Here is a 27664-nt window from a genome sequence, read left to right as displayed (position 1 = left end):
TACAGCCAGCTAGCTCTGACTGTATTACAGTCAGAGCTAGCTGGCTATTAGTGGTCTTTGTGGTGTATTGTTCTTGATGTCATACTTCGTCAGAACTCCCACTAGAGACGATTTTCTGGCAGAGAGAGGTGCCACACTCCTTCATTTCTGTCATGAACGACGTATTTTTGACACTGTGTTGAAACACTGTGACACTATGTATTTGCTTCTGAATACACTCGAAATTTGACTGTGTTAGGAGTGCACTTCAGACAATCTGGAGCTCCACAGCTACGGGTTGCTGTTGCCATGCGGGGACCATTACCGGGGTGTTGAATACGTGTGCTGCCCGGGGCGCGGAAGTTCTGGTGATAAAGGAGAGGCAGAAGAAAGAGACGTCCCTGCTGGTCCTAAGACACTTGCATTCCAGACGAGTGGAAAACTCAGCTCTGTGTAAGATGATTCAGCTTGACCATGCAGACATGTTGTAGGTTGAGGCTGTGGTTTGTGTGAAATATTTATAGTCACCCATTTTTCCACACAGAACCAAAGTGACAGCACCCACTCCGAGCCCCTTTCCTGAAATAGATCTTGATGATGATTTGGAATTTGAAGATAATGAAGTGGTAGAAGACGAAGACGAGGACGAGGAGCAGGAGGAAGAGGAGGAGGAAGAAGTTGATGAGGATGAGGCAGAAGGAGAGGAGGAAGAAGAGGAAATGGCCACGAAGGATACAGAGTATGAATACCCTATCGACTCGGGTCCCTACCAAACATCGGACTACTTGGACACCTTCTACTATGAGAAAAGCCAAAAACCCACCACCTCTTCTCCTCTGATGAAGGGAGACAGCTGTAAGTCTGCCTCACTGTTTCTGTTCATCTTTCTATTGCTGAGAGAGAGAGAAAAAAATCATGCCCCGCTCATGGTTTAGTAACTGTTGTTACCAAAAATGTCAACTAGGTTCTCTGCCATTTCCAGACACATACGGACTCACCAGTGCGCCTCATGCTTGGATGTAGGAAATCTACACCACAGACATGCACACATGTCGGTTTCATGCTCTACTTTTCTGTAGCTCAGCTCAGTTCATGAAGTGTGTGTGTGTGTGTGTGTGTGTGTGTGTGTGTGTGTGTGTGTGTGTGTGTGTGTGTGTGTGTGTGTGTGTGTGTGTCTGTCTGCGTGTGTGTGTGTGTGTCTGCGTGTGTGTGTGTGTGTGTGTGTGTGTCTGTCTGCGTGTGTGTGTGTGTGTGTGTGTGTCTGCGTGTGTGTGTCACATCAGTCTGGTGCATAGCACAGCAAGACCTCAGCAGGGTTCACTATGGGGCGTGCAATAAATGGAGCAATTGACCACTTCACTCTAAATTTCAGAGCAGTAAATATCGATAGTACTCATTATGTGTGGGAAACACAGTAAACAATGAAAAACCAAAACTGGTTGATCATTTTTAGTCATATTTGTGTTGGGTGATGTTATGGTGTTGTCAGTGGTTTATTTTTACTCAAAATATTTTTAACCTTCACCCCATCAGTATGTTTATCTTATACTGGACTATGAGTACTACAAACTGTGGTCTCTGGGAGTAAACAACTGCAGGAAACGTTAAAATGTAAACTGCAAAGGCAGGTTTTATACAAGATTTAAAAAATTAAAAGAAATAAATTACAGCACATAAAGAAAATATATAATTTTAAAAAATGTAAATGAATTGTAATTATTATTTTATTGTATTTAAATCAAATTAATTAAATTTGACAAATAGGTTTTAAATAAGAAAAAAACTTGTCAGGTACAACAAACTAGCATAATTATGTGGTTAGGGATTAAACTGTTTAAACTCTGTGACTGTATATTTACACTTTTTTTTTTTTTTTTTTACAGTTTTTTCTTTTACTTTCTGCTCATTTCAAGTAAAGGAAGCTATAAAAAAACATGAGAAAAAAATGAAGTTAAATCCAGTGGCTTAGTATTACTTGTTACCACTAGAAGTATTAATCCTAACCTTGTGTTAGATATACTGAATATATATTAATTTCATTAAAAGACGTGGTGTAACTTCCAGTCCAACCAAGCTGAGGTCAAATACTCAATCTGGGCCTCCAAGCTTAAAAAAAAATGTTATCACAAACAAATTATGAAATAGCTTGAACTCAAACATATCTACTCCAAGTTTTTTAAACATTGCTTCTTTCTTGATGGTGTTGCTCTGTGACCTGTACTGTCCTTTTTAATTGCAAGATAATTTCGCTTTGGCTCTTGCAGCCTACGTGACAGTAACAACCTGTTTCCTGTCATTCCCATCTAGTGACTACAGCTAGGCCCACAGATGGTGTCGATGTTTATTTTGAGAAGCCAGTAGACGACACTGAGCATGCCAACTTCCTTCGTGCCAAAACAGACCTGGAGGAACGCAGAATGAAGCGCATCAATGAGGTAAATTTCACAGGGCTAAGAGCAGGCTAATGGCATCTTGGCTGGCAGGTCACACTTTTGACAGGTGATTCATTAATCTGGAATGAGATTTGCTCATCCGTTGCTCTTGTCTTCTAATCTTATTCTGAAAATGACAGTACAGTAGGCCTGTCCATGTTCAACCTCCATACAGGGGAGCTGATACTGAAAGACATTACTTAAATAGCTTCCAAAAAAATGTCCATTAGGGCTGGGTTTAAGATTTTATCGTGCGATGTGGAAATGACAAAATGTGTGAATGACAAAATTAGAAGATGTTACTCTGACGATCCTGTGACAACAAGATTTTCAAGTTGTTTTCTTACATTTCTTCACAAAACAAAGATTAAAGAAGAAAATAACTTCAGTTATTTTCTTCTTTAATCGGATATTCTTTGGATATTTGACCGGCATCTTTGGTCATGATGACAAGAAAGCTGTCACACAACTTCAAGATTGTTTTTTTTTTATTTGGGTTTTCTTTGTGGTATTGCATAGCACCACTGCAGTGTTTTCTTTGTTATAAATGCAGTCAGACCATGTTGTTGAACTGATGCCTAAACCCCAAAAAGAAAACCTAGTTAGCAAATACGATAGCTGTATCTACAAGTCCTATCAGTTTTGAAGTGACAAAAGATGGTGTCTTTTGTTCTCCGAGTTTCATGAGAAGACTGTCTCCGTCACACACTCTGGACACATTCTGTGTGTTTGAATCCCTCAGATCATGAAGGAATGGGCAGAGGCAGACAACCAGTCAAAAAATCTGCCAAGGTCAGAGAGACAGGACCTGAATGAGGTAAGCAGGCATTTATCAAACCCGCTTTACTGACTTACAGTTGCAGTATCCCAGATAAAATGAATAATTATGGTCTTTTCTCTACCAGCATTTCCAGTCTGTGCTGCAGACGCTGGAGGAGCAAGTTGCTGGAGAGAGACAGAGACTTGTGGAGACTCATCTTGCCCGGGTTGAGGCCATTCTCAACAACAACCGCCGCCTGGCCCTGGAGAACTATTTGACAGCTGTACAGTCTGATCCCCCTCAGGTAAAACTACCCTGGAGTACAGAGGAGGAGAGAAGACAGAGATAAACAATTGCAGATATCTTGTCGATCTGTCTATATTTATACCCGGCAGCAAATTAGAAGAGCCTTTGTCTCATTTTCTGGTATTTTACTTCTCACTCTTATCTGCTGCTGAACTGTGTCTTCCAGCCAGAGCGTGTGCTGCAGGCGCTGAAGCGCTACATGGCTGCAGAGCAGAAGGACCGCAGACACACATTGAGACATTACCAGCATATTGTGGCGGTTGACCCCCAGAAGGCTGAGCAGATGAAATTCCAGGTGTGTGTGTGAGAGCGTGTGAGGTATTTGGATGAGGTGAGCACACACCTGTGCTCTGCACACGTGAGTCTCTTGTCTGCTGACCCTGAAACACACAGAAAACAGAGAACTCAACGATGTGAGGCAGCTACAAATCCTCTTTTCATTCAACTAAAAGCAAAGCCAGTCTTATGTGACACCAAAATATTTACAATCTGGCAGCACTTTTCATTTTAATTCAGTAATAACATTTAAAAATGAACAGGTAATAATTATGTTATTGCACACTGTTAACAGTGGGTGTATTTGGTTAAAGCTAAGACTCATATTTTTGCTGTAGGGTGCTAGGGGATCAGAAACATATCCTAATAAAGAGAAAATACACTAAAGCATACCAGTAGCATATTAATATTTTGGAGGCTATACAGTAACCTGCTAAAATACACAAAAACAGGGACGATATCAGTAATAATTTGGATTACAAATGTAATATTTTAGGCTAATATCGCCCCTTTGTAACTCACATTTTAAGCTCTTTTGGTCAGAAGCATGAGCAGAATCAATTTGTATTTCCTGCAGGTGTACACACACCTTCATGTGATTGAGGAGAGAATGAACCAGAGTCTTGCCCTGCTTTACAAGGATCCTACACTGGCTGAGGAACTGCACAGTGACATTCGTAAGTTATACTGCCCTGACAGAGATTTTCGCATCTATGGCTTCTGTTCTGTGTTGTTGTTGTTGTTGTTGTTGTTTTAATGCTTTTAAAATCTGTGTTGATGACTTTGCGTCTCATTCACAGAGGAGCTGGTCAGAGCAGAGCGAGGTGACATCAGTGAGCTGATGACCACCTCCTTCTCTGAGACCCGCACGACTGAGGAGCTTCTGCCTGCTGACAGCGAGGAGGAGAAGGATGATGAAGAAGAAGAGGAGAGAGCCTTCCAGAACAGGCCCTATCCCCCTCGCATTGGTACACAGTCCCTGTTAATCATATGCACTTAAGCAAAATTTGACATCCAGGTTGCTCTCGTTAATGATGCTTTTTTCCCCCCTGATTTTCTCCATAGAGCTGCAGCCTAACAGCAAGAACGGTAAGATAGGGTTTCCTATTGTTTTAATACTGAATTTTCCTCTTTTGTATGAATTGTAGTATGTTTTGAGTTACACTTCTCATAGCTAAACATGTTGCTGCACTTTTGTCTGCAGATGATGAATATGATTACACTACATCTGAGAGAGGGCCTACTTATGAATATGAGGTAAAGGTAAGATTGTAGCCAGTCTAAAAGGCTTTTCATATCTTTGATAGACTTATGTGTGTGTAAAGGTTCTGTTTTCTGTGACCCAAAATTTTGCTTACCCTTGCTGCTCTTAGATCAACACCTCTGCAGAGCTCAAGCAGGCGATCAGACCTAATGAGATCGCTAGAGATGAACTGGTAAGAGTATATGCATTATAATTTCCTTTAAGCCAGAAAACCAATTTCTTGCCTTGATGTGTGTCTTGTGTTTATTGGCACATATTTCTGTCTTTCCACAGCAGCCTGATGCTTTGGAGACATTCAACCGTGGTGCCATGGTGGGCCTGCTGGTCGTAGCTGTGGCTATCGCCATGGTGATGGTAATAAGCCTGCTGCTCGTGCGCAGGAAGCCATACGGCACTATCAGCCATGGCATTGTTGAGGTACGACCCCAGCTAGACCATTCATTTAAGTGAAGTTCCTATGAACATGCAATTCATACTTGACCTTAAAACACTTTACTTCTACATATTAAAGGTGTTTAAACTCTTTTTAAAGACTCTTTTTAAATTTTACATTCTGATATTTAGCTGTGAAGATCATAGCAACTCACTGGAAGCATGGATGTCAATCCAAACATTTCAGGGAAGCATTATTCTTGCCAAAATGTAAAGTATGGTAACTTCCTGTGTGCTAAAATATGCAAGCGGTTGCTATTATTATTCATATTAAAAGGTTCTTGTTAACATAAAATGTATATTCAGCACATTGAACAATGTAACAACACTGCATAGATTAAGCACACTGAGAATTAGAGATTCTAACTCATAGGTGTCAAACTCTGGCCTGCGGACCAAACGCGAAGCCATACCAAATTATTATTAGAGCTGGCTTACTGGTATTATACAGCTAATATACCGTGGCTCAGGGGGTTGGGAAGCGCATCTGTAACCGGAAGGTCGCCGTTTCGATCCCCGGGCTCTCTGTCCTGGTCGTTGTGTCCTTGGGCAAGACACTTCATCTACTGCCTACTGGTGTTGGCCAGAGGGGCCGATGGCGCGATATGGCAGCCTCGCTTCTGTCAGTCTGCCCCAGGGCAGCTGTGGCTACAACTGTAGCTTGCCTCCACCAGTGTGTGAATGTGAGAGTGGATGAATAGTGGCATTGTAAAGCGCTTTGGGTGCCATGAAAAGCGCTATATAAATCCAATCCATTATTGTTAATATATATATTGTTTAGTATTAAGCTTTGCTTGTTCCATATTCAGTTTTTCAGCAAAACGTGTTTGAGTCCATAAGAAGAGATTCATTCTTAAATCTGGAGGAAGATTTTTTTTCCAATAAATATTAATGTTAGCCCGCGACCTTGTTCCAGTTTTGAATTTTGGCCCACTGTGTATTTGAGTTTGACACCCCTCTTCTAACTGGTGATGGGCAGCTAGCTCCAGCTACACGTACAACAAGTCTTTCTATTGAGCTCGCACTAAGATCAATAACAGTACTGTTACTTTAAGATCCATATAATGATTATTATCAAGTTTTGAAATGTTTTTCAAAGTTCAGAATCTGGGCTAGACCTCAAACAGTATCCTTCCTGTCATACAGTGCGTCACTAAATGTCTTCCTGTCCTTCTTGCCTGTGTATTCAATGTTTCTAAAGCATGTAACCTCAGCATTGCTGATTCATTTGCAAATTTAAGCTGCAAACAATGTGAAAAGTTTCCAAACTTTTTTTTTTTACTGACTGTAACTGCAATCTAAGATGCCATCTATCATGTTATCATAAAATCATGCTGTTCAAAGCATCCCAGGTTTACCAACTTTTCTTAAAGACCGTGCTGTATCATCAGTATTATCCAAGTAGCTCTTGTGAGTTTCCAAGTATAAAAACTGTGTTGAATCCATCATAAAAACATTAAATTATAGTGGACCTCATCCTCTCATTCTGTCATTCTGTCACATCTAGCCCACAGTTTAGTTATATCTCAGGTCATGGTGTGATCATTGCTTCTGACTTTGTCTTTAGTGTGTTATGACTCAGGGTCTTGTGTGTCTCTCAGCAGGTTGACCCGATGCTCACGCCAGAAGAACGACAGCTCAACAAAATGCAAAACCATGGCTACGAAAACCCCACCTACAAATTCTTTGAACAGATGAACTGAAGCATCGGGGCAGCCAGCAAGTCATGCCTGACCACACGTTGTGTCCCTCGACTCTTCCCAACAGTGATGTCCCAGCTACACTCCCTATGTTGGATTTATGATATGTCGCAAATGTAAAGTAACTGAATAAGTACGGGGTTACATCCCAAACCCATTGTAAATGACCCGACAACAACCAATCATCCGATTCATCACCTATAATACTCCTTCGGCTTAGAGTCTGAGGATGTTTCTTTGCATTAGCAGTGTCACAACATTTCATAATCCTAAAACCATTCACCTCCTCCCAGTGGCATGACTTGACCTACTGCTCCTCGTGAGAAGCTGAATTTGAACGGTGCATAATGCTTTATAGTATTTATTTTCAGTAGTAGTGTCTCTGTTCAGATTGTACCACAGTTAGATGTGATGTATCTGTGTAGATGAGTGTGAGTGACAGCTGAGTTTAAACATGGCATAAATCCCGATTTAAGTAAGAGTTAGTGATAAAAACAAAAAAATATCCAGCGTATTCTCAAACTTACCTCCATCAGCTACTGTTTCATCGCACAGTGCAAAGTACGACTACATTAGGCAAGAATGGCGAGGTGTTAACTTTGAATGTGTGAGACATCAGGCTTTGATTTGAAACACAGAAATAGGCCACACTAATCGATGCAGAGCTATGTGCTGGTGGTACAAAAGAAAAATGTTTTTTTTTAAAAAAACAACAAAAAAAACACCAAATATTTAATTTAGCTTATTTAGTCAGTGAATGAGTTTGTTTTATTTGTTCTGCTATCTAAAGAACTGTAAAACAGAATAATCAGAAGTCCGTTATTTTGATGAAAGCATGACAACTTGGTGTATGATGCTGCAGTATTTATTTGTGTTGTTCCTGTCATTGCTTTTGAAAAGTCGGAAATGTCACAGTTCAAAATGGACACTGTAAATAACGTAAGAAGTACATACTGCTAGATGTAGACATTTCTATGATTAATTTGCATTGATGTAATGGAATAATACATAAAAATAGTACATTGTGCTGTTATGAGAAGGAGAAACACTTTCCTAACATGGCTGATTGAAAACGGACTGTTGTAAAAACCAGCACAAGACAACGACACAGCAACTACTTTCTGAATGTATTTAAGGTAGATGTTGAGGCTCCATCTTCTTTTCGGTACTGCATCATTCCCTTAGAAAACCTTAGTAGGAGTAGTTAACTTCAGCACCTCCAACAGACTACATGCCTGATGCCCTTTCTCATCACCTTGTGTAGCAGCCTGTTCATCGTCACATCTTTTGGCAGGTTTGAATTAGAGCGGAGCGGCTTAACAGTTAGACGTATCGTACCGCACAGAGCAGTGAGTGGAAAGAGGGCACAGCTATAGTAATGTGAAGTGTCAGCGTGTGCAGTAACTCCCAAAAAACTGACCACACTGTGGCATGATAGTCGTACTGTTTAACACCTTTGAACACTATAACATTTGAGCATTAGTAATCTAGTATAGACGCTGTACTAAAGTTCCTATCATCATCAAGAAGCTTTTTCACTAAATGATTCATGGTAGTTTGTCATATTTATGAACAACATAGTACACCATATAGGTACTACGAAAAGGGACTGCCCCCCCCCCCCCCTTTTTTTTTCTGATTAATTGTTAAGTGCTTAGTGTATCGATTTGATTTCATTTAGCAACATCGTGTCAGATCGTCTAGGTTAAAAAGGTCACGTTGTGGGATGTTGCTTTTGATTCATCAGTCTTTAACTATGTGCGACATAGTACAGATAATCAGTACCAAAATCAGGTTAGAGTTTATTTGTTTATTTCTGGGTGACATTTACTGTAAAAACAAAAAACAAAGACAGCAAGAAAGAAAAGCGGCTTTTGTTCACTGTAACGAACGTTAGATTTGTTTTTGTGTGAAGCTTGTTTTGAAATAAGCGAGAGATTTTGACTATTGGACTATCCAGTCTTATGTTCCTTCTTGTTAGGTGCGTTCATTGCAGGTTGCGGTCGTGTTATGACAGGTAAAGAGAAGTCATAGCTCCTGTATAATTTGTACAGCTACGTTAGTGAATGAAAACATTGTACGTTCGCAGTTTAAGTCAGTTGATCTTGTAATGATACTACTGAAACCATAGATGAGAATAAGCTTGCCTGTGTTTCCCAAACCACTGAAGGTTTCCTACCAGCATTTAGCAGACTTAGAACGGTGTATACTGTAGTTACTCAAATCACATTTGTACTTCTGTCCTCTGTCGAATTCTAGACTTCTTTGTTGGTCTGTCCCCCTTACTTCCCAATGAACTATAAACAATGTTATTGAAATTTTAATTGCTGCATTATTGCCTTTTACAATGCTGTGTTTTGGATGTAATGATTCTGTATTTTTTATTTGTATGTAATAATCATTTGGATCAAGGGTCATGCTTTTCACGTGTAATTTTAGAAGCTTGGACAAGAAACACTGACAAGTAAATGTGAACTACAGACAGACACATTGCCTCTGCCTAATTGACAAGGGGTGGCACTAAGCACAAGATGAGCCAAATTGATCCAATTGTGTACAGATTGCTAAATGTTAGACGCCGATCCCGTCTGTCTGGTTTCAATTACACTGCAGGATTTTAGGGGTGTTGATAGTAATGTTGGTCTTCATTTTCATTAAGAGTTTTAACCAAAGACATGATCCATAAATAATGAGACAGATCATCAAATTTGGCAAAATGTTTTCCTGTGTAACTGTACTGCAAGCAATCTGACAAACTGAAACTGGTGAAGCTAATTAACAGTCTAATAAAAATGAGTGACCCATAAAATATTGTCTCTGCTTTTTAAATGTGTTTATCGTGGGGCGATCGTGGCTCAAGAGTTGGGAGTTCGCCTTGTAATCGGAAGGTTGCCGGTTCGAGCCCCGGCTTGGACAGTCTCAGTCGTTGTGTCCTTGGGCACGACACTTCACCCATTGCCTACTGGTGATGGTCAGAGGGCCCGGTGGCGCCAGTGTCCGGCAGCCCCGCCTCTGTCAGTGCGCCCCAGGGTGGCTGTGGCTAGAATGTAGCTTGCCATCACCAGTGTGTGAATGTATGGGTGGATGACTGGATGTGTAAAGCGCTTTGGGGTCCTTAGGGACTAGTAAAGCGCTATATAAATACAGGCCATTTACATGCGTGTTTCTCTGTCTATACAATGTACCAGGGTCAAACAGATGGCCTACAGGGTTGATGGCTCTGAAAAAAATGGTGGATTTTTCATTTTGTTTTGAACCAGGAAGCATTGTAAAGCATGACTTTAATGACAAAGCACACCATGAGAGCTGTCCAAAGACATTACTTATTGCATAGCCTACCACACTGAGCTAAGATCAGTGATGATGCATTTCTTTGGTTAACTACATTAACATTTCTTTGTAATCTGGGTCTTCATCATCTTTTATCTGAAAAGATGTTACTCACACTAAAAGAGAGAGTACATATATATATATATAATATATATATATATATATATATATATACATATATATATATATATATATATATATATATATATATATATATATATATATATATATATATATATATATATATATATATATATATATATATATATATATATATATATATATATATATATAAAGTTTTATATGCAGTGCTTGTGCTGGTCCAGCGCAAAAGCACAACAGTAGTGAGTTAGACATAGACAGCACTCCTCTTTACCACAATCGCATGAAAGGAAATTCACTGTCATGCTCCTCACGAAGGCAAAATGAATATTGAATTTTGATCACCTTGTAACTTGTGCAATACAACCTATGATGTAAAAGCCACAGTCAAAGGGGGGAAATCTGGCTTACTCACACTGGAAAATTAGCTTCTTTTCTTTTTTTCTACTACAGGCTCGTTTTTCTTGGGAAAGAGAAACCTAACGTAAAATCGGTTTACACTGTTTCTTTTGCTAATTAACAGTATGTTAGTTTCATTAGTGAATTGCCTGTTTTTCTTAACTTAAAGGTGCAAGTTTTCAACGTCCTGCTCACTTGTGTGCCACGCATTGATGTAATATTTGGTAGTAAGACTTTCTGCATGATAAAAATCTTAACCAAGGTTAAGATAAGGTTTTCTCTCAGCTTTCAGTATGGAGTTTCAGTGACTCCTAAAGCCACACTGTCACTTCTGTGAAGCCAAAATTGCAGTTCACTTCCTTTGTCAGGAAAAGCTACGATGATACCATCATTTCTTTAACCTCTAAAAACAAAACTGTTTCAACAAATACACTTGAGCTCAGCTTTAGATGACTTTTGTATGGAGTGTCAGAGTGGAAAACTTTTACCTTGCATTGCAGTTCTAGACATATACAGTACATACAGTTCTAATTACCCATTCATTCTAATGGGTATTTAGTACGTTAGTAGCTTACTGGTATTTTCCTTTGAAATGAATGTCATGCAATGAGTAATGCTATACTGTAAATGCGCTGTGTGTGTTTTTCTTTTTTTTTTTATGCCTGCTTTTTTTTTTTAAAAATTTAATTTTAAAGTTGCCTTGACACAGTTCTCAAGTAGCTATTCACCTGAGAGTCACCAGCGTGGGCAGGTCTCACATTTCCTTCACCCACAAATTACAAAGAAGTGTCAAGCCCCAGCCCCTGTCTTTACACAGGTTCACTTCTTCCAAACCACAACACTGACGGGTAGTCCTGCTTACCCAGATTACTGTGAAAACTCTGTGTGGCTGTACAGTGACAGTTTGCCATTGATGCTTCCAACACACATAACTCATCTTGGTAGTGGTTCCTCTGAAGTCAACTGCTCACATACCGCTACTGTGGTAATGTACGACAACTCATATTAAACCAGACTTTAATCAAGTTGCATTCTGAGTGTGCTTTTTGTTTAGTTCAGTAACGCTTTGATTCATTCAACAAAACAACAACATGAAACTCCTTAAAATGCAGAGATTAAAAGCCTCCGTAGGTGGATCAAAGATGTTACTGCATGAAATGCGCATTTGACCAAATAAAAGATAAATCTCATTTTTATCATATGACACGTGGGCGGTGGACGCACTAATGTGGAATGTGCAGATGAGCGCAAGTACCCCACACGGTTAGACACCTCGGTGAGTCAGCACTGATGATGGGTAAAGTGTCTGATGGTGATTGTCAACTGACGGCGGGTGGGACAGCAGGTGTTGAGGAGTGGGGTGTTAGGGGGGCCTGAGAGTCTTGAGATTACTGGTAGGTGAAGCCCTTTGCATCAGTTCTGGCTTTTTCTTCCTATATAGTGCAAGGTGACATTTAAGCATTGGTATATTGCTAATTTCACTGAGAGGAATCGATGAGATCAGACTGTCCAGTGGTTTGAGCAACATTTGACAATAACTGCACAAACAAGGGTGTGAAGAATAGCCCCCAAATGTCACCGACTTTCTTGTAAGCATGCACACAGCACGATACCTATACGTGATTAAGCTACCACGAATGGTCAGATATCGTATATTACATCGCGGAATTGTAACGTATGGCAGTAATGCACTAATAACTGCGAGAAAACCTCTTAAATAAAAAAAGTAAGCTGAAAAAAAAACAAACCCACACAAAATGACAGTTTCTAGTTTTTTCCCTTCTTAATGCAACAACCTGTCAAACCTGTGATCACAGCCATTACAGGAAACCACCTTGTGGTTCACACTTTATGCATGTCCCTTTATCATATAGGTGAGAAGCATTTATGACGAATACTACTTAATCTTAAGTGCTTTATATTTGGAATTAAGTTCTATGTAAATGATGAACTCTTGAAAATTATTGGGAAAAGCAGTTTGCGCACTGTATTCACCACATAGGAAGTGTTCACATATCCAAAACATGCTGCCAAAGTCAAAATGGAAAAAAAAGCAAAAAAAACCCCCCAAAGTTAACTTAAAATTCTCTAAGATCATGCATGATCGTGCATGTGGAGAAACAAAATCACTTTTTATGTGTCGCCTTTTTAATTCTGCAACTCTGAACAGAGTCAAGTTGGGGGGTTTTTTAATACGCTATTCATTTCTTTTTTGTCTTAATATGCAAACAGAAACCTTGCAGAGAAAAAATTCTTGAGCAAGATCTTATCTCTGCTTAAAACAAACTACTCACCACAAACCAAAATATAGCATTCGATACAACACATTAGGTGGTGTTTATTGTAATATATAAGAAGTAGTAATCGTGTCAATTTATATCCCTCATGACAACTGGACATTGCAAGAACAATAAGGGCAGGAACAGTGTTCTTTATAGAAACTTAAAAGCCATGCACAACAATGTATTAATACAACAGAAATAGCAAATGATAGCAATCGCACTATGATTCCTCTACGAGACTTGAGTTAAAAAATCAATATCAAAACAGCTTGATTTATACAGCTCATATGAGACAATTGGGATTCTTTGGCAGGTTTTAACAATACAGTGCACAATGGGAAAAATCTGATCCATGTGTTTCTAAATAAATGTAATTGACAAGGTCAGTAATCCAGTCAGCATTTAAATCAAAGATTAGTTCTGAAGGTGTTGAGGTAAATACGAAATGCATGTAGTTATAATAAGCTGATAGTCAAATAAAAGTAATGGCGTTTTTACTGTGTAATATAACGTGTTAGATTTACTTTAAACAGTAGGTCGAACAAAGTGTTGTTGTTGTTTTCTGCATTTCCAAGAGCAACTTCCTGAATGTAAAGAAAATGCAGAAAAAAAAGTTTCCTGCTGAGGTTTTTACCTCAAGTGGTGCTATGGAGCTGTTTTTCAACAAATGGGCACTTCCCTTGCCTGTTTTGGGTGTGTGTATTAGTACATAAAGGCCAGTGAGGCCTTGCAAGTCCCCACTGATGCCTTTTCTAATATTTCACTGAAAAACAGGTGGTAGAAACATACTGACATGTGCAGAAATGTGCTAAATCTGTTTTCTAGTAAACAGAGCATTAACAATTTGATTTGAAAAAGAAAGTGCACTCTAAGTTCTATAGTTTTACATGCAAGGACATAATTAAAAAAGCCTACAACCTCAGATGAACAAGACAAGAACACATGAAATAAAGCACTGTGCCATCATTTATTTAAAAAAGAAAAAATCAGAATCAGTGAATCAAAAACTGAGAACACTTTGTGATTCACTAGCGTGCAGAACCATCTTTAGCTAGTATAACCTGAAGTAACTGTTTTTTCTATGATTTTATCTCTTGCATCATAGTGGAGAAATTCTGACCACTCTTTTTTTACAACTTTGCTTCAATTTATTGTGGTTTGGGGGAAATTGTTTGTGCACAACTACCTTAAGGTCCCACCGCAGCATTTCAGTTGGGTTGAGGCCGGGTTTTTAACTGGGCTATTGCAACACCTTGATTCTTTTCTTTTTCTGGCATCCTGTTTTAGTTTTGCTGCTGTGCTTGGGATCTTTGTCCTGTTGCATGACCCCATTTCAGCCAAGTTTTAGCTGTTGGACATACAACCTCATTTGTCTCTAGAATATATTGGTATACAGAGGAGCACAGATGGCGGTTTGCAGAGCTTAGGCTATGCTGCCATGTTCTTTTAGAGAGAAGAAGATTTTTACCAGTTCCTGTTAATAACTTTAAAATTCAACATGCTAATTGAGGCAAGTAGAGTCTCAGATGTAGCTCTTGGGTTTTTGCAGTTTCTCAGAGAAATAGACGCTCTGATTTTTGAGTGAATTTGCCGGGCGTCCACATATCATGTCTTGAATGTTTTCCACTTATGAATAATCATTCTTACTGTAGACTTCAGATTGTTTGGAAACTGTCTCATAAATCTTCCCAGACTGACAGACAACAACAGTTGCTTGTGTTAGAACATACCTGATCTTTCCTTCTTGGCATTGTGTTAATGTACATCTGAATGCTCCATAACTGCCAAAAGTCTTGTTTTTGTAGAGATGCTCTAACTCACTAATGATCAGCTAACTGGCTGCATTTGATTAGCACCAACTGGTTGCTACTTTCCCTCTTAATTTCCATGGATGTAGCACGAGTTTAGTATGAACTTTCCACATAGTTTCTGTATTGTGGCTTCTGTATTAACTATGCTGTTGTAAAAATGAGCTTCTATTTAAATTATTTTAGAATCAGGTAAGGAACAGATGATTTTATATTGCATTCTGAAATGTAAAATGAAAGTTGTACTACTTTCTTTTTTCATGACTGTATAATGCTTTAAAAATGTCTTTGCAAATGTTCTTGCACTTTGTAAACATCAGGTATATACATTACATTTTAGTAAGCATTACTCAATTAAGAACTGAAATACTTACATGAAACTGTTTAAACTTTAGTCATCCACAAATGGCTTGTTACTGGAACCGAGTCTATGTAATGCTAGCTAGCAAGTTAGCCAAAGAGAATCATTATTCTGTGTGCAATGGAGTATTAGATATGTTATTAACATTACATTTCACTGTGCTTGTAGTTTCAGTAAAAGTGAACATGGCAGTCATCAGTAAAAGCAAAGAAATAATTTCACTAAGCAAAGCTAAAATTAATATAATTCATGCAAAAAGGTGTTTTCAGGCTTTTGACCACACACAATAGTGTTTTACCATGTTCTCTTTTAACAGTTTTTGCATGTTGACTCAAACTAAAAGCTACTTTTTAGAGCTTCTACAATAAACAAGTTTAGACAACACTGGCTTACAAGTAATACTATTGACAGCCTCAGAAATATTGATACTTGCTTTCCAGTTGCAGTTTATGTGCTACCGTGCTGCTGAAATGAACACTACATAAAGTCCTAGCTCTGTCTTGTACATATGTTTTGTTTCAATTTGTAACCATGATTGTTTGGTTTTTACACTTGCAGCATGTTCAATTGTGCTAAATAGTCTACTGTGTTTCTTCTGTGCCAACCATGACAGCATAGCTCATGTTGTTTTGTCACCTTGTCACTGTCACTGTGTGTGTACCTGGTGTGTGTATGTGTGTCCACACCTGCGTGTACACAAAGAAAGGTTCCATTATAGCCGGAACTATCTTGAAGGTGGTAAAACCACTTTGTGAAGTAAATAACACTGGTCATCATATTACACTAGCATACTATATTGGTAAACCAAGGATCATTAAATTTATGTGGATATAATGGTAATACCAACCACCTAAGTAAATATTGCGGCAGACCAAGGTAACCTCCTCATGACAACTGCACTCCTGAAAAGCATCTGCCTGTCTAAACATCACACCTTCCTTCAGTTGAACAGTTTAAGGAAGTTACAAAAAGAGCCAAAGATCTTGAATCAGCCTTGAATCTCCCCAGATTTTGACCAAATGAGCATCCAGAATGCACATCATACCTGAGTGGGTCACAGCTCTTTGAACAGCAGGACTCTAACACAAATATTCGAGAACAAGCTTTAATGTCGTTTTTGATCGTTCTGCCCTCCTAACAGCTCGGCAGTTACTGTTTTCACTTTGTGAGCCTTGCCTCTGTGTGTGCGCGTATCTTTGTTTGTGTAATAATGGCAAAATGTGGTCCGCCCACATTCACAGACAGACACACGCCCACGTTCTCAATAATCTGTCAGGCATTTGTAACTGCAATTAAATTTTTGTAAATGCAAATATTTCTAATGACGAGTGTGGTTCACTCGGTGGTCTCTAATCATTTTTAGGTGGAAAATGCTCATCTGTGTTGACAAACTGCTGATTTTCTTTACACTTGTATGAAGAGCCCAAATTATACTGTATAACAAGAATTCTTTAAAAAGATGGCACATCTGCATGTTTTTCCTATCACATGATGTCTCCCCCTGAGCTGAACAAAAAAAATGTAAAGAAACAACCTTTAAGTTTTAAAAATGTAGCAGAAAAAAAGAACTAGCTTAAAAATTAAAGCTAATTTAGGAATATGGCAAAACAAACCGTTAAATGCAAGCAAAGGCACAGAGTATACTCCACCATCACGGGCTGACAAACTGACCAGCTCGCTACAGTTGGCCTATTTTTACAGGTTGTCACGCCAACATCTGACATATCGAAAGGCCAAAGCAGATATTTCTATTTTCAGAGTGCAGCTTTTAGTAAAGCTCGGCCCTACATATCAGTACCACTGGGCTTTGGTCTGTATGTTTCCTGTCACAGATGACTGTCTTTGAAGTGGTTTTTGTCTCAGCAGAGAACAGTCTATTAATGTAGTGACCAGCAAATGAAGTAGGAGGAGAGGAAATCATGTACAACATGTACAGGTGTGCAACATTACCATTCAACCACTGTCCTCATTTTTCTCTCTCATTTTCAAAAAGGTTTTCATTGTTAATTTGGTTTGGTTTGTGTTTTGTATTCGACAACAATAGCTGTATGACACTTATACAAGAAGTAGAAATTATTCCTTATCAAAACTTCCTCCGTGGTTTGAGCAAAGCAAAATTTAACAAAGTACTGGTTTAGTTAACAGAAAGTCCCCATCTTTAATCACAAAAGGCAAGCCTTTTAGCACTGTAATCAGAGCACCAATCAGAGAGAGTTAACATGAAGAGGAGGGACTGAAGAGACAAAAGAGGAAACCACCCTGCCCCACAGTATAACCTGTGCCCTGACAGACATGTCACTTTAGAAGTCGCTTCACAGTCATGATGCGAGGTAGCTCATCGTTCGCCTTGGAGAATATTCACTAAACATCTGGTAAGTGCCTCATTCATGCAGCTTGTTGCTTCTTAGATTTCCAACACTTGAAACCACAAGAAGATGCACCTCAACATTTCTCATCTTTGCTCTTTTTAACTGTCTAATCTTTGATCTACTGTAAACACAACTTAGCACTGTGCTACTGATATGTTACCCGTTGAGGGTTTTATCAATTGGGTGTCAACTCTAGTGCTTTACGTGTGAGCTCTGGAAGGGTTTACTTTAACTACTTCTCTTGTCAAATGTGTAAGGCTTTACATTGACATTGATTATACTTTTACTAAAAGGAGATCAAACACCTGCTAACTATGGCACAACTCAGGTCTACATTGATCCGAGCAGCTGCAGTGGGAACAATATATTATACCAGGCAGTTTATGACAAATAAACAGTTAGATTAAGACAAATAGATTTAAACCAGGTAAGCGTGAACTTTGGGCACAGCATAAAATAACATTTATAGGCCAGCAGCTTCCAGGAGAGCACCTCTATATGCACTACAGTGAACAATCATAAATTATACAGTACTATTGGAATTACATAAATGTCACCAGAAAGTCAGCACAGTATTTGAAAACACATTATAATCACAGTTAAAATGAAAGTGCATGAATTGGCACATAATGCACTCTGAAAGACATCAATAATCCTGAAAGGCCTTTGCAAGTAAGACAAGAGCATCAATATACAGATGAAAGATTTGTTTATGACACATTTCTTTTCACATCTCACCAAAATCTCCTTGGATTTAAAATAATGTTAATTAAAAAAAATTTTTTAATGATTATAAATACATTATGTAATGTTAGTGTGTCCTTGCTCTGTTAGTCAGAGCAAGGACTAATAGACTCAAACACAGCTGTTATCCAACTGCAATAACACATCTGAATACTACAAAAAAATGTCCATCACGCCACTCTTGTGTTAATCTATGCACGGTCTGAAGCATGTGTGTGGGAATGTATGTGAATGTTTTACTGTTATATCTTATTAGTATTTTAAGTATTCTATCTATTTTATTTATTGAATTTTATTGTTTTATTTATATTTTGATATTGCTAGGGATGATGCAATGATCGGGGACCATTCTTAATTTCGTTGTTCTCATGACAATGACAATAAAGTTTCTGATTCTGATTCTGATTCTGATCCACATGCTTAATTATATTGTCGTCACGACTGTGACAACTAATACGATAATGTTTTAATAATGACATTGGTATTTTATTATCATTATTGGCGCTGTTTTAACGTAAATGCAGGTCACTTAAAATGACTATGTGGAAAATGACGAAAATTGTACTCCAGAAATTTTAATTGTTCTGAAAAGAAAGTTACTTTATATGTAGCTTTGCAAAATCAAAGCATTATATGCGCGTATACTTAATATATCTTTATATTTGAAGCCGTAAATGCCATACTGGGAAATACGGGTCAACGCGCACTTTATATTCATCTATGCGGACGATACCCGTCACTAAACTGACATAAGCTTGATTTGCACACTGAATTCCCTACGTGCTTTCGACACTGTTTATGTAGAATTAAACATTTAATAATTGTCTTGACTTTAAAAAAACAAAAAACAAAACCGATAAATGCATGCTCAAATGAAAACTCAAGCTTGTCTTCAAGCCCAAGTACACAGAAGCACTAAGTAACTTTGTACTTTCGATAATGGCCTTGCGCCACTGTCACTTTCACTCTCACTGCTCCATGCTGTACCACTTACACCTACATATGAGACACAGCCAAATAATTGACAAATATAAAAACTAAAAATAATTTGAAATTAATTAAAGCAAGCTAAAACGCTTTTAAAAGGCTTTAAAGGATTAAATCGCTCATGTAAACTATTTTCGTGAATTTTTACGCAAGACAAAAGATTTTGATTGGTGCATCATTTATGCACATATTTTTTTTAAATTCCAGTAATGAGACAACTAAATGTCATTTTGTTTCACATTTACTTTTCATTTACAGTCACCATCGAGGTACGGGTATGGGTTTGCAATTGCGCAAAAAAAGACAACAAAAAAACCTTCTGAAATAGCTCACAGTACTTGTGACCTCTGCTTCAGAAACCGACCGCACACTGTATAATCATAAAGGTTCATTATAGACTTCAGACGGTGTGAAGATGACAAACTTTCAGGCATCCGGTAGTTTTAGCGTACAGCCACAGCCTCTTCATCCATGTATTCTCAATATTAATGTTAAATTCCAAAAAAATACTTACATATTTACATATTCCACCCCTGCAATATCTTGCATCTGATGTTTACTGTACTCAAATATGGTCTTATTGTTGTTGATGTTCAAACTTTTTACTCATGTTTACGCGTGTACAGTCATTAGTCATGGTTTCATATACTGTTAGGGCTTTGTGGCTTTAGAGTGTGTATGTGAACTCTGAATATCAAAGCTTTCACATAAGAGTACATTTCCACACAGCAGCCAGGCATTCAAGCATGATAACAGACACAGTAGTGATTGAGGAAAGTTTTCTTGCAAATATGACTCTACAAAAAGATACAGGATTTTTTTAAAGAATACTTTTAAAAAACTGTTTTGAAAAGTCCCTGAAAATGAAATTGAGTTACACCGGTTCTTTGTAATTACACAAATAATAAATATCTTTGTAATAATCATGTTGGGTACATTCTGCCCCCTCAGCTTTCACTATAGGTAATGCTCTTTGGAAAGGGTGGAAAACAACAGTGCAAACCACAGAGAAGTATATCTGTTAATCACAAGCCAATCTGTGCTGCTGTTTTTCAACCTGATTTTCCAACATACAATTTAGCATTTCTGGAAATGTCACATAGCAATGTGGCAAATAGATGGAACAAACTTTCAGATAGAGTGGGCATAATCTGATGGGATATCTCTTTTGGTTTTGGTTTTCTCTTCTCAGACTTTTGATTATACATCTACACCTTCAGACATGATCAGAATCAACAACACCCAATACTTCCACTTCCTGGAGCAGGCAGATGCCTTACGCCGCTCAGGGTCACTCTGTGATGCTGTAATTTCGGTAAAGAGTCAAACTTTCAGGGCTCATCGTCTAGTACTAGCCTGTGCTAGCAGAACTTTAGCACAGCAGCTAGCCCGCGGAGACATAGACAGCCCTGTATGCTGCACTCTAGAGTATTTTTCACCTCACACCTTCCAGCAAGTTCTGGATTTCACCTACACGCAAGCTCTTGAGGTCTCTGTGGATGATCTGCAACTACTGTTGAAAGCTGCACAACTGCTGGAGATGCAGCCACTGGAGGATCAGTGCAGGAAGCAGCTGGACACTCTTGACTGCAGAGCAGAAAAGCAGGAAAAAAGAGACAAAACCACTGATGTCAAAGTAGAAAAGGAGACTCCAGAGGGACAAGATCAACATTCAAACGCAAGTCCATTTAATGAGGATAAACTGCTTAAGAGGTCCTTCCCTGGGAATGAGGCAGGCACTGCCATGGAAAACCTTTCACCCTCTACTCCTACTAAGACCCACAGCAGTCCAATACCCCCAAGAAAGAAGGCCAAACTGTCCCCTATTTCAGAGCCAATTCACAGCAGAAACAGTGCTGTTGCCAAGCCTGCTAGTAGCAATTCCTCTTTCTCTTATCCATGGACTTTCTCTACAAACATGTGGGACTCTGTGAGCACCTTGCGGCGAATAACAGAAAACTATCCAAGCTTACTTGCAGCTCACCCTCTTCAGTCACCCAACCAGTCCTCTATACCCTACCCATACTCTCTCTCCAGTCCCCAAATGTTCCCCCTACTAAGTTCTCATTTTCAAACCCCAGGTCAGAACCCCATAATGGGCTACTCAGGCTTCCACCCCCGCTATGCACAAAACATTTACACTGGTCCAACTCGAATGGGAAACATAATCAAACAGAGCCTTTTAAAAAGAAAAAGATCTAGCCAGAAAGCATTTCCTGGGACTGTTCAACCTGGTGAACCAAGGTAAGACACAGTTCGGACATGATTTTGGAAACTTGGTTGTTTTTTTTTCTAGTCATTATCTCCAAATTTTTCCTCTAATAGAGTAATTTAGAATCCCCCGATTTGCTCAATTTTTCCTTTGTGACAGCTACCACACCTGACTCACTGCTTTTTGGGTAGATATGTGTTAACAAGCCTCCTGCATTTTCCAGCTACATCAGTTTCACCTGTTAACCCTTCCTTGCCAGTCCAGGTCTGTGAAATTCATTTTTGAGAAGTTATCATCCTAGCTTACACTGCGCAAAAGGGCTAAAAAAGATATATATATATATATATATATATATATATATATATATATATATATATATATATATATATATATATATATATATATATATATATATATATATATATATATATATATATATTTATATATATATAAAACATTTATAATATATATATATATATATATAAAACATTCATTATATATATATATATATATATATATATATATATATATATATATATATATATATATATATAGTAAGTTTCATTTATCATCAAAGTAATAACCCACTTCACCTTGTTTTGTTTTTATGTGATAATTTAGCGTATACACATTGCGCACTGTTCCTCACAGCAAAACCAAATAGAACATAACGGGGAGCCCCCTAAATTTCTCCCCTCCTTTGCAAATTCGAGAGTTTCCACACACTGAAATCTTCCTTTACTGTTTAGTCTGGTCTACCTCTTTTCAGTCTTTTCTTTAGCATTGAGCATGTACTAAACATATAAGTATATTGTGGTTGAAATTTGAGAGGAAGGAAGTTTTAAGTGTCTAAGGGACGTAATTTGTGATAACACGTAAAGCAGTAAAACGTATGCAGACTGACTTTTTTCCATGTGCCATTTTGAAGGTGTGCCTTAGAAGTCGGCACACAGAAACCTTTTTTTATATATATATATATATTTGTGGTTTGTGACTTTGGGAGACAAATGAAGGTTTACATTTTAAATTAAAGGTATAATTAGTACATTTGTTTTTTTGCAACTGTTAATTTGTGTGTCCTCAGTTACCCCGAAGTGTCCAAAACCAGCAAAGACAGAGGTCAAGACTGCCAACATTGCAGTCTACGCAATGATCCGGTGCTGCGGGAGTCAGTCTCCACACAGTTAGGTAATGATATGAGAAACACAAAACACACACTTTCAATAATCAAAACACGCTGAAGCTACATTATTATTGTAAAAGTGATCATCCTGTGTAAAAATGATAATTTTAACAAGATAAAAGTAAAAAGTTATTTTCATGACCCCTAACCTCTGCAGACTCCAGCTGTGTAGCAACGCAATGGAAAGTGATAAAAAGAGTTGTGGTTTTTGAAAGCAGGGTGCAGCAGGAGCAGTAGTGTGGTTACTAGATACAGCTAGATACATGCAGTACAGTATGTACTGCATCGCAACAGTGGTTTGTCCCATGCCAAAAAAGTCAAACATATTGATTTATTATGTCGTTCTAATATTCATTTCATCCACACAAAAATGAGTTACACCATCTGTGCGTCTGCATGTTTGTGTGGGTGAGTGTGTGCACACGAAAGTGTACAATCAGCCTGATAAATATTTTATCAGATGTTGAATATCTTTGCTCAATGGAACATTATAATCATGCTTAAACAGATTAGGCAATGGTAAAACTGTCTTACCAGCAGTTGCATCTTAAATAAAATTCAGAGTTTTCTTGCTGCTGCATAGAGTAAGGATAACAGTAAAACAATCTTTATTAGCATTATTATTTTGTAAAAGTCAACCGAGAAACACCCATATTATTTCTAGATCTTTACAAAACAGACGTGTTCAAACCTTATATGAGGTTAGGTATTTTTTAGCAAGAAGTGATATATTGGACAGGAAATGCACTAATGACAACAGGTCTCAGTAGCTTGTGTTTAGAGTGGTAAGTGTTCGATTGTTGTGGTTTATTCTTTCAATTTCCCCTACTACAGTACACCCCCTTCTCCTTTCAGCATCCTGTCTAAAACTATGAGGCCCATGTTTTTACTTGATAGACCCTAAAAAATATAAGGTAGTGTAAAGCTTCAGTGGTGCTACCTTAACCTCAAAAATCACACCTTTATAATTTTTAGAGGTGATATGCGTGCATAGTGACAGGAAGGTAAGCTTGTACCAACTGAATTTATTGTCTCGCAACAGGATGCTTAACAAAAATAGACGTGCCTTAGAAATGCAAGTGAAATGCTGTATGTCTAATGCTGTGCGACTAAAATCGGTTTTTAAAGGTCTGGCAAAAACTGTGGTTATTTATTTTGAAACAGCTGGTTGAGTTAGCAAGTCAGAGCAAGAGACTCTGCGAGCATGACTACTAACATCAGCTAAGGCGGGATTATCACTAACAGTTATCTGACAGTTATTTATCAAGAAATCGATTAACACACAATTTTGCAGAGCCAGCTGTGAACCCGTTAGATCTTCTCTTTTTTGCAAGATACAAACATGCCAGCATTAATCAAATTGTTTTCAAAATTATTTTCAGATACATTTCCTGGTTATCCACTACCTGATTGTTCAGCGTCGCAGCTCTACTATAGATTCAGCCACATTTATGCAATATCTTGTTGTTGTGTAGTTCCATTCCAGCAAGCAATGCAAGCAGCTTCTATCTGACAATATACAACTTACAACAGAAAAGGTCACCACAATATTCGCACCAAGATCTGTTTTTTATATTAAAATCTGATTGTTTTCAAAGGCAAAACCTGCACAGGATGTCGGTTCTGCGGACGAGGAGACGTTACACCGCATGAATCAGAGACCAGAGGAGACCACAGAGGAGAAAAACCCTATCAGTGCCAACATTGCCCTAAGAAGTTTAGTCTGAAACATCAGCTGGACACACACCACCGAGTACACACTGGTAAGCGCATCTCTTCAACAGCAGTGCATCAGCGTATCAGATTATTTACTTTTTTTTCAAAGATAGCTGTGAGAATTTTCGACTTATAGTGCAGCAAAGAATCCTCTGGCTTGACACTGATGGAAAATGATTACCCACAGCAATGACTAATAATTTAGAAAAAAAAAAAGAAATTAAATAAAATCTATAAACATAGGTCACAAGTGTTAACCTAGTTACAAAATGACGTCTGATAAATCTGCCCAGTATGTATTTACCAACTCTGACTTTGAAAAGCATGTTTAAAAATAACAACAGCAACAAAGGTCTGACGTTGTTTTAGTCAGTGGGACTTGGAAAATCATATCAGAGACAAGGCATGGCAGGCTACAGCCAAATTAAGGAATTTATGAATAACTGTCACAGTTATACCATTTTTAAGTATCCTCATTATAATAACTAAGAAGTTTTTGTGTTTTTCAGTACATTTAAAAAGTGTCTGCACTTTTTAAATGTACAACCGGGCCCATGTGCATTACTGCAGAACATCTTCGGTAGTAGAGAGTTTTCCACTCATTCTAATACTATGAAGTTAACCTTGCAGAATATGAAACTTGCAGACTTGAAACTTGCACGCAACAGAGAACCTAGTCAACAAAGGGCATCATGTCTGTATTTAACTGCAAAGCAATTCTATACATTGAGAAAATACTAAATAGTAAAGAAAATACATTTCCAAAACACTCCTTAAAGCTTTATTATTAAGATTACTTTGGAGACACTGACATTAGAAATATTCACCATGATGAATGTCTAGCATTTGCTCTGCATATTGGGTTTTTGGGAGTGTAGGATTCAGAAGCTTAAAGCAAAAGAAGAGAATTTAAAAATGATTTGCACTGATGGAAAGGACATGAGCTAATTTGCTTAAGTTGAGGTCTGTTTAGCTACAGAAATGGTAATGAACATGAGTCGGTCTTTCAGATAGGCCAGTGTGTTCTAGGATAGATCTGCTTCATAATAACATCTTTTAAGAGCAATTTTGATGTCTCACAAATCAACGAGTATCTGAAAGACTGAAAGAAGACACTAAAAAGAAATTCCCGGGTATATTACTTCATAAATAAGTCACTTCTTTTTCAGGCGTTCACACACTTAGATGTTTAAAAGCTCTTTGGAAAGGATTTTGTTTTAAACTTTTAACACTACCTGTTAAACCAGTAGACTTTTTTAATAAGCACAGATTTTGTCAGCACATTTTATTAATATGAAAATGTAAGTTTTTTTTCTCAGAATGACTAAGCTGATATTTATCTATTTCATTTTGTGTTGCTTTGACCTACAATCAAATAGAAAAACCGACTTAGTGGAAAGCAGATGCAAGTGGTGCAAAGCTGGATGATTTGCATAAAAGTGCCCCAGTTTACTCTACTCATGTTTACTCATTTAAGAAGTGTGTCTGTTGAGAGCGAAAGAAAAATTGACCCAATAAACAGTTTTAGGATTTGACTAAATATTAAACATTGCATGTATACCAGAATTTATGCCAATCAGTAAATTTATATGTGCAACCAGAATAGAACCAATTCAGTATTCAAATTGTGAGATGTGTTCTCACGATCTATAGTACAGTCTCTTGGTCATGGCATTTAATAGTGATCAGGGGGGAAATTTTTTTTTTACAGAAAATGATAATGGCACAGTAAAATTGACCTTTGACCTTACAGATATAAAATGTAATTTTACCCTAACAGACATTTGTACAAAATATTTTATTTATCTGATGAATTCTTCAAGTAGGGCTAAAATAGGTACTTTGAGAGTTCACCGTGTGAAACTGACTTTGACAATCAAATTCATCAGTGCGTTCTTGATAACAAGTGAATGTTTGTGCAAATTATGAAGAAGGAAAAAAAATCCCTTGAGGCTTTCAAGGTCGTATGTAGCCTACATAAATACAGACAACCCAAAAAAACATAACCCCACATACTACATCTACTGGCACAGAGGCCCGTGCTAAATAGATTGTAAAACGCTGAAAATAAATATGTTTTAAACACCCTTTCTCAAGTGAGCGCTCCTCTCTTCCACCTCCTTTCTCTTCCTTCCTGTGCCCCCTACCCTGCTCTTTCTTCTCTCTGCTTCAAGGCGAAAAACCATTCGAGTGTCGCCTCTGTGGTCAACGTTCACGGGACTACTCGGCCATGATCAAGCACCTGCGGACTCACGGCGGGGCCGCACCGTACCAGTGCACAGTGTGCCTGGAGTTCTGCAGCAGCCTGGTCGCCATGCAAAGACACATCAAGAGCCACACAGTGCAAGACTTCCCCCCTGACTGGAGCATCAACAGCACCTACCTGTATATCTCCCACATCTGAGCCACGCCTCACAATCCAACTGCCTCCATCGACGCGAAGTTCTCAAGAGTGTAGCTGTAATGTGCCCCTCTCAGCTATAATCATTACATAGCCTACACACAGCTAAGCATCAATTATATTTCTAAAGATAAAATTTTAAAAAAAAAAGTATGTATGGTAATGTTTGAGAAATCTAGAGGGCCATTAAACACTTACCCCTAAGTGAAATGCAAGATTACAAACTGGAGTGTAGCAATAACTTGTATACAAACTGCAACTGTTCTGTATTCGCCGTCAAAACTACAGATCAGATCAATACAGCACTAATTTCCAGTGATATGTCAGAAAAAGATATTGAAAGTGTTTACCATGCATTAAAGCCACATCAACAGCTTATCCTCATCGAATGACGCAGGCATCTTCTCTCCGACTTTCATTATCACTTGACTGTTGTATACCGTAATCTTTGTGTGTCTGACTTAGGTTTACAGCACCCTCTTGAGGAGAACCACAGTAACATTATGACAAATTTCAACTGAAATATGCAACATAGTGTCCACATCTATCTTATTCTGGACAGAAAGAAAGGCGATTTCTCCAGAAACAATTAAGATGAGTTTAAGCTGTAGCAGTACTGGT

General features: G+C 38.2%; 2 protein-coding genes across 6 annotated transcripts in view; both read left to right on the top strand.

The window, feature by feature from the left end:
- Positions 1 to 9958, top strand: part of aplp1 (amyloid beta (A4) precursor-like protein 1) — a 34481-nt gene extending 24523 nt beyond the window's left edge. The window contains exons 5-17 of one of the 5 annotated variants that reach the window (XM_080896619.1): positions 239 to 432; positions 524 to 834; positions 2287 to 2414; positions 3154 to 3228; positions 3317 to 3475; positions 3644 to 3772; positions 4331 to 4430; positions 4554 to 4721; positions 4819 to 4842; positions 4958 to 5010; positions 5127 to 5189; positions 5294 to 5434; positions 7051 to 9958. In XM_080896619.1, coding sequence (XP_080752745.1) covers positions 239 to 432; positions 524 to 834; positions 2287 to 2414; positions 3154 to 3228; positions 3317 to 3475; positions 3644 to 3772; positions 4331 to 4430; positions 4554 to 4721; positions 4819 to 4842; positions 4958 to 5010; positions 5127 to 5189; positions 5294 to 5434; positions 7051 to 7152 — 1647 coding nt within the window. In that variant the 3' untranslated portion in view covers positions 7153 to 9958. Of the gene's footprint in view, positions 1 to 238; positions 433 to 523; positions 835 to 2286; positions 2415 to 3153; positions 3229 to 3316; positions 3476 to 3643; positions 3773 to 4330; positions 4431 to 4553; positions 4722 to 4818; positions 4843 to 4957; positions 5017 to 5126; positions 5190 to 5290; positions 5435 to 7050 lie in introns of all 5 variants that reach the window. The other 4 variants (XM_080896618.1, XM_080896617.1, XM_080896616.1 and 1 more) reach the window with 4 other exon arrangements.
- A 10795-nt stretch (positions 9959 to 20753) lies between these two features.
- Positions 20754 to 27046, top strand: zbtb32 (zinc finger and BTB domain containing 32; the record flags this gene model as incomplete). The annotated part of the gene is made up of 4 exons (XM_080896623.1): positions 20754 to 21775; positions 22828 to 22931; positions 24525 to 24689; positions 26817 to 27046. The coding sequence occupies 4 exons, from the start codon at positions 20754 to 20756 to the stop codon at positions 27044 to 27046; spliced, it is 1521 nt and encodes a 506-aa protein (XP_080752749.1).
- Positions 27047 to 27664: the final 618 nt, after the last annotated feature.

Source organism: Rhamphochromis sp. 'chilingali' (assembly GCF_963969265.1).
Source record: "Rhamphochromis sp. 'chilingali' genome assembly, chromosome: 11".
In the NCBI taxonomy this organism is placed as follows: domain Eukaryota; kingdom Metazoa; phylum Chordata; class Actinopteri; order Cichliformes; family Cichlidae; genus Rhamphochromis; species Rhamphochromis sp. 'chilingali'.
The sequence above is the reverse complement of the archived record's forward strand: the minus strand, read 5'-3'. Positions and strand labels throughout refer to the sequence as shown.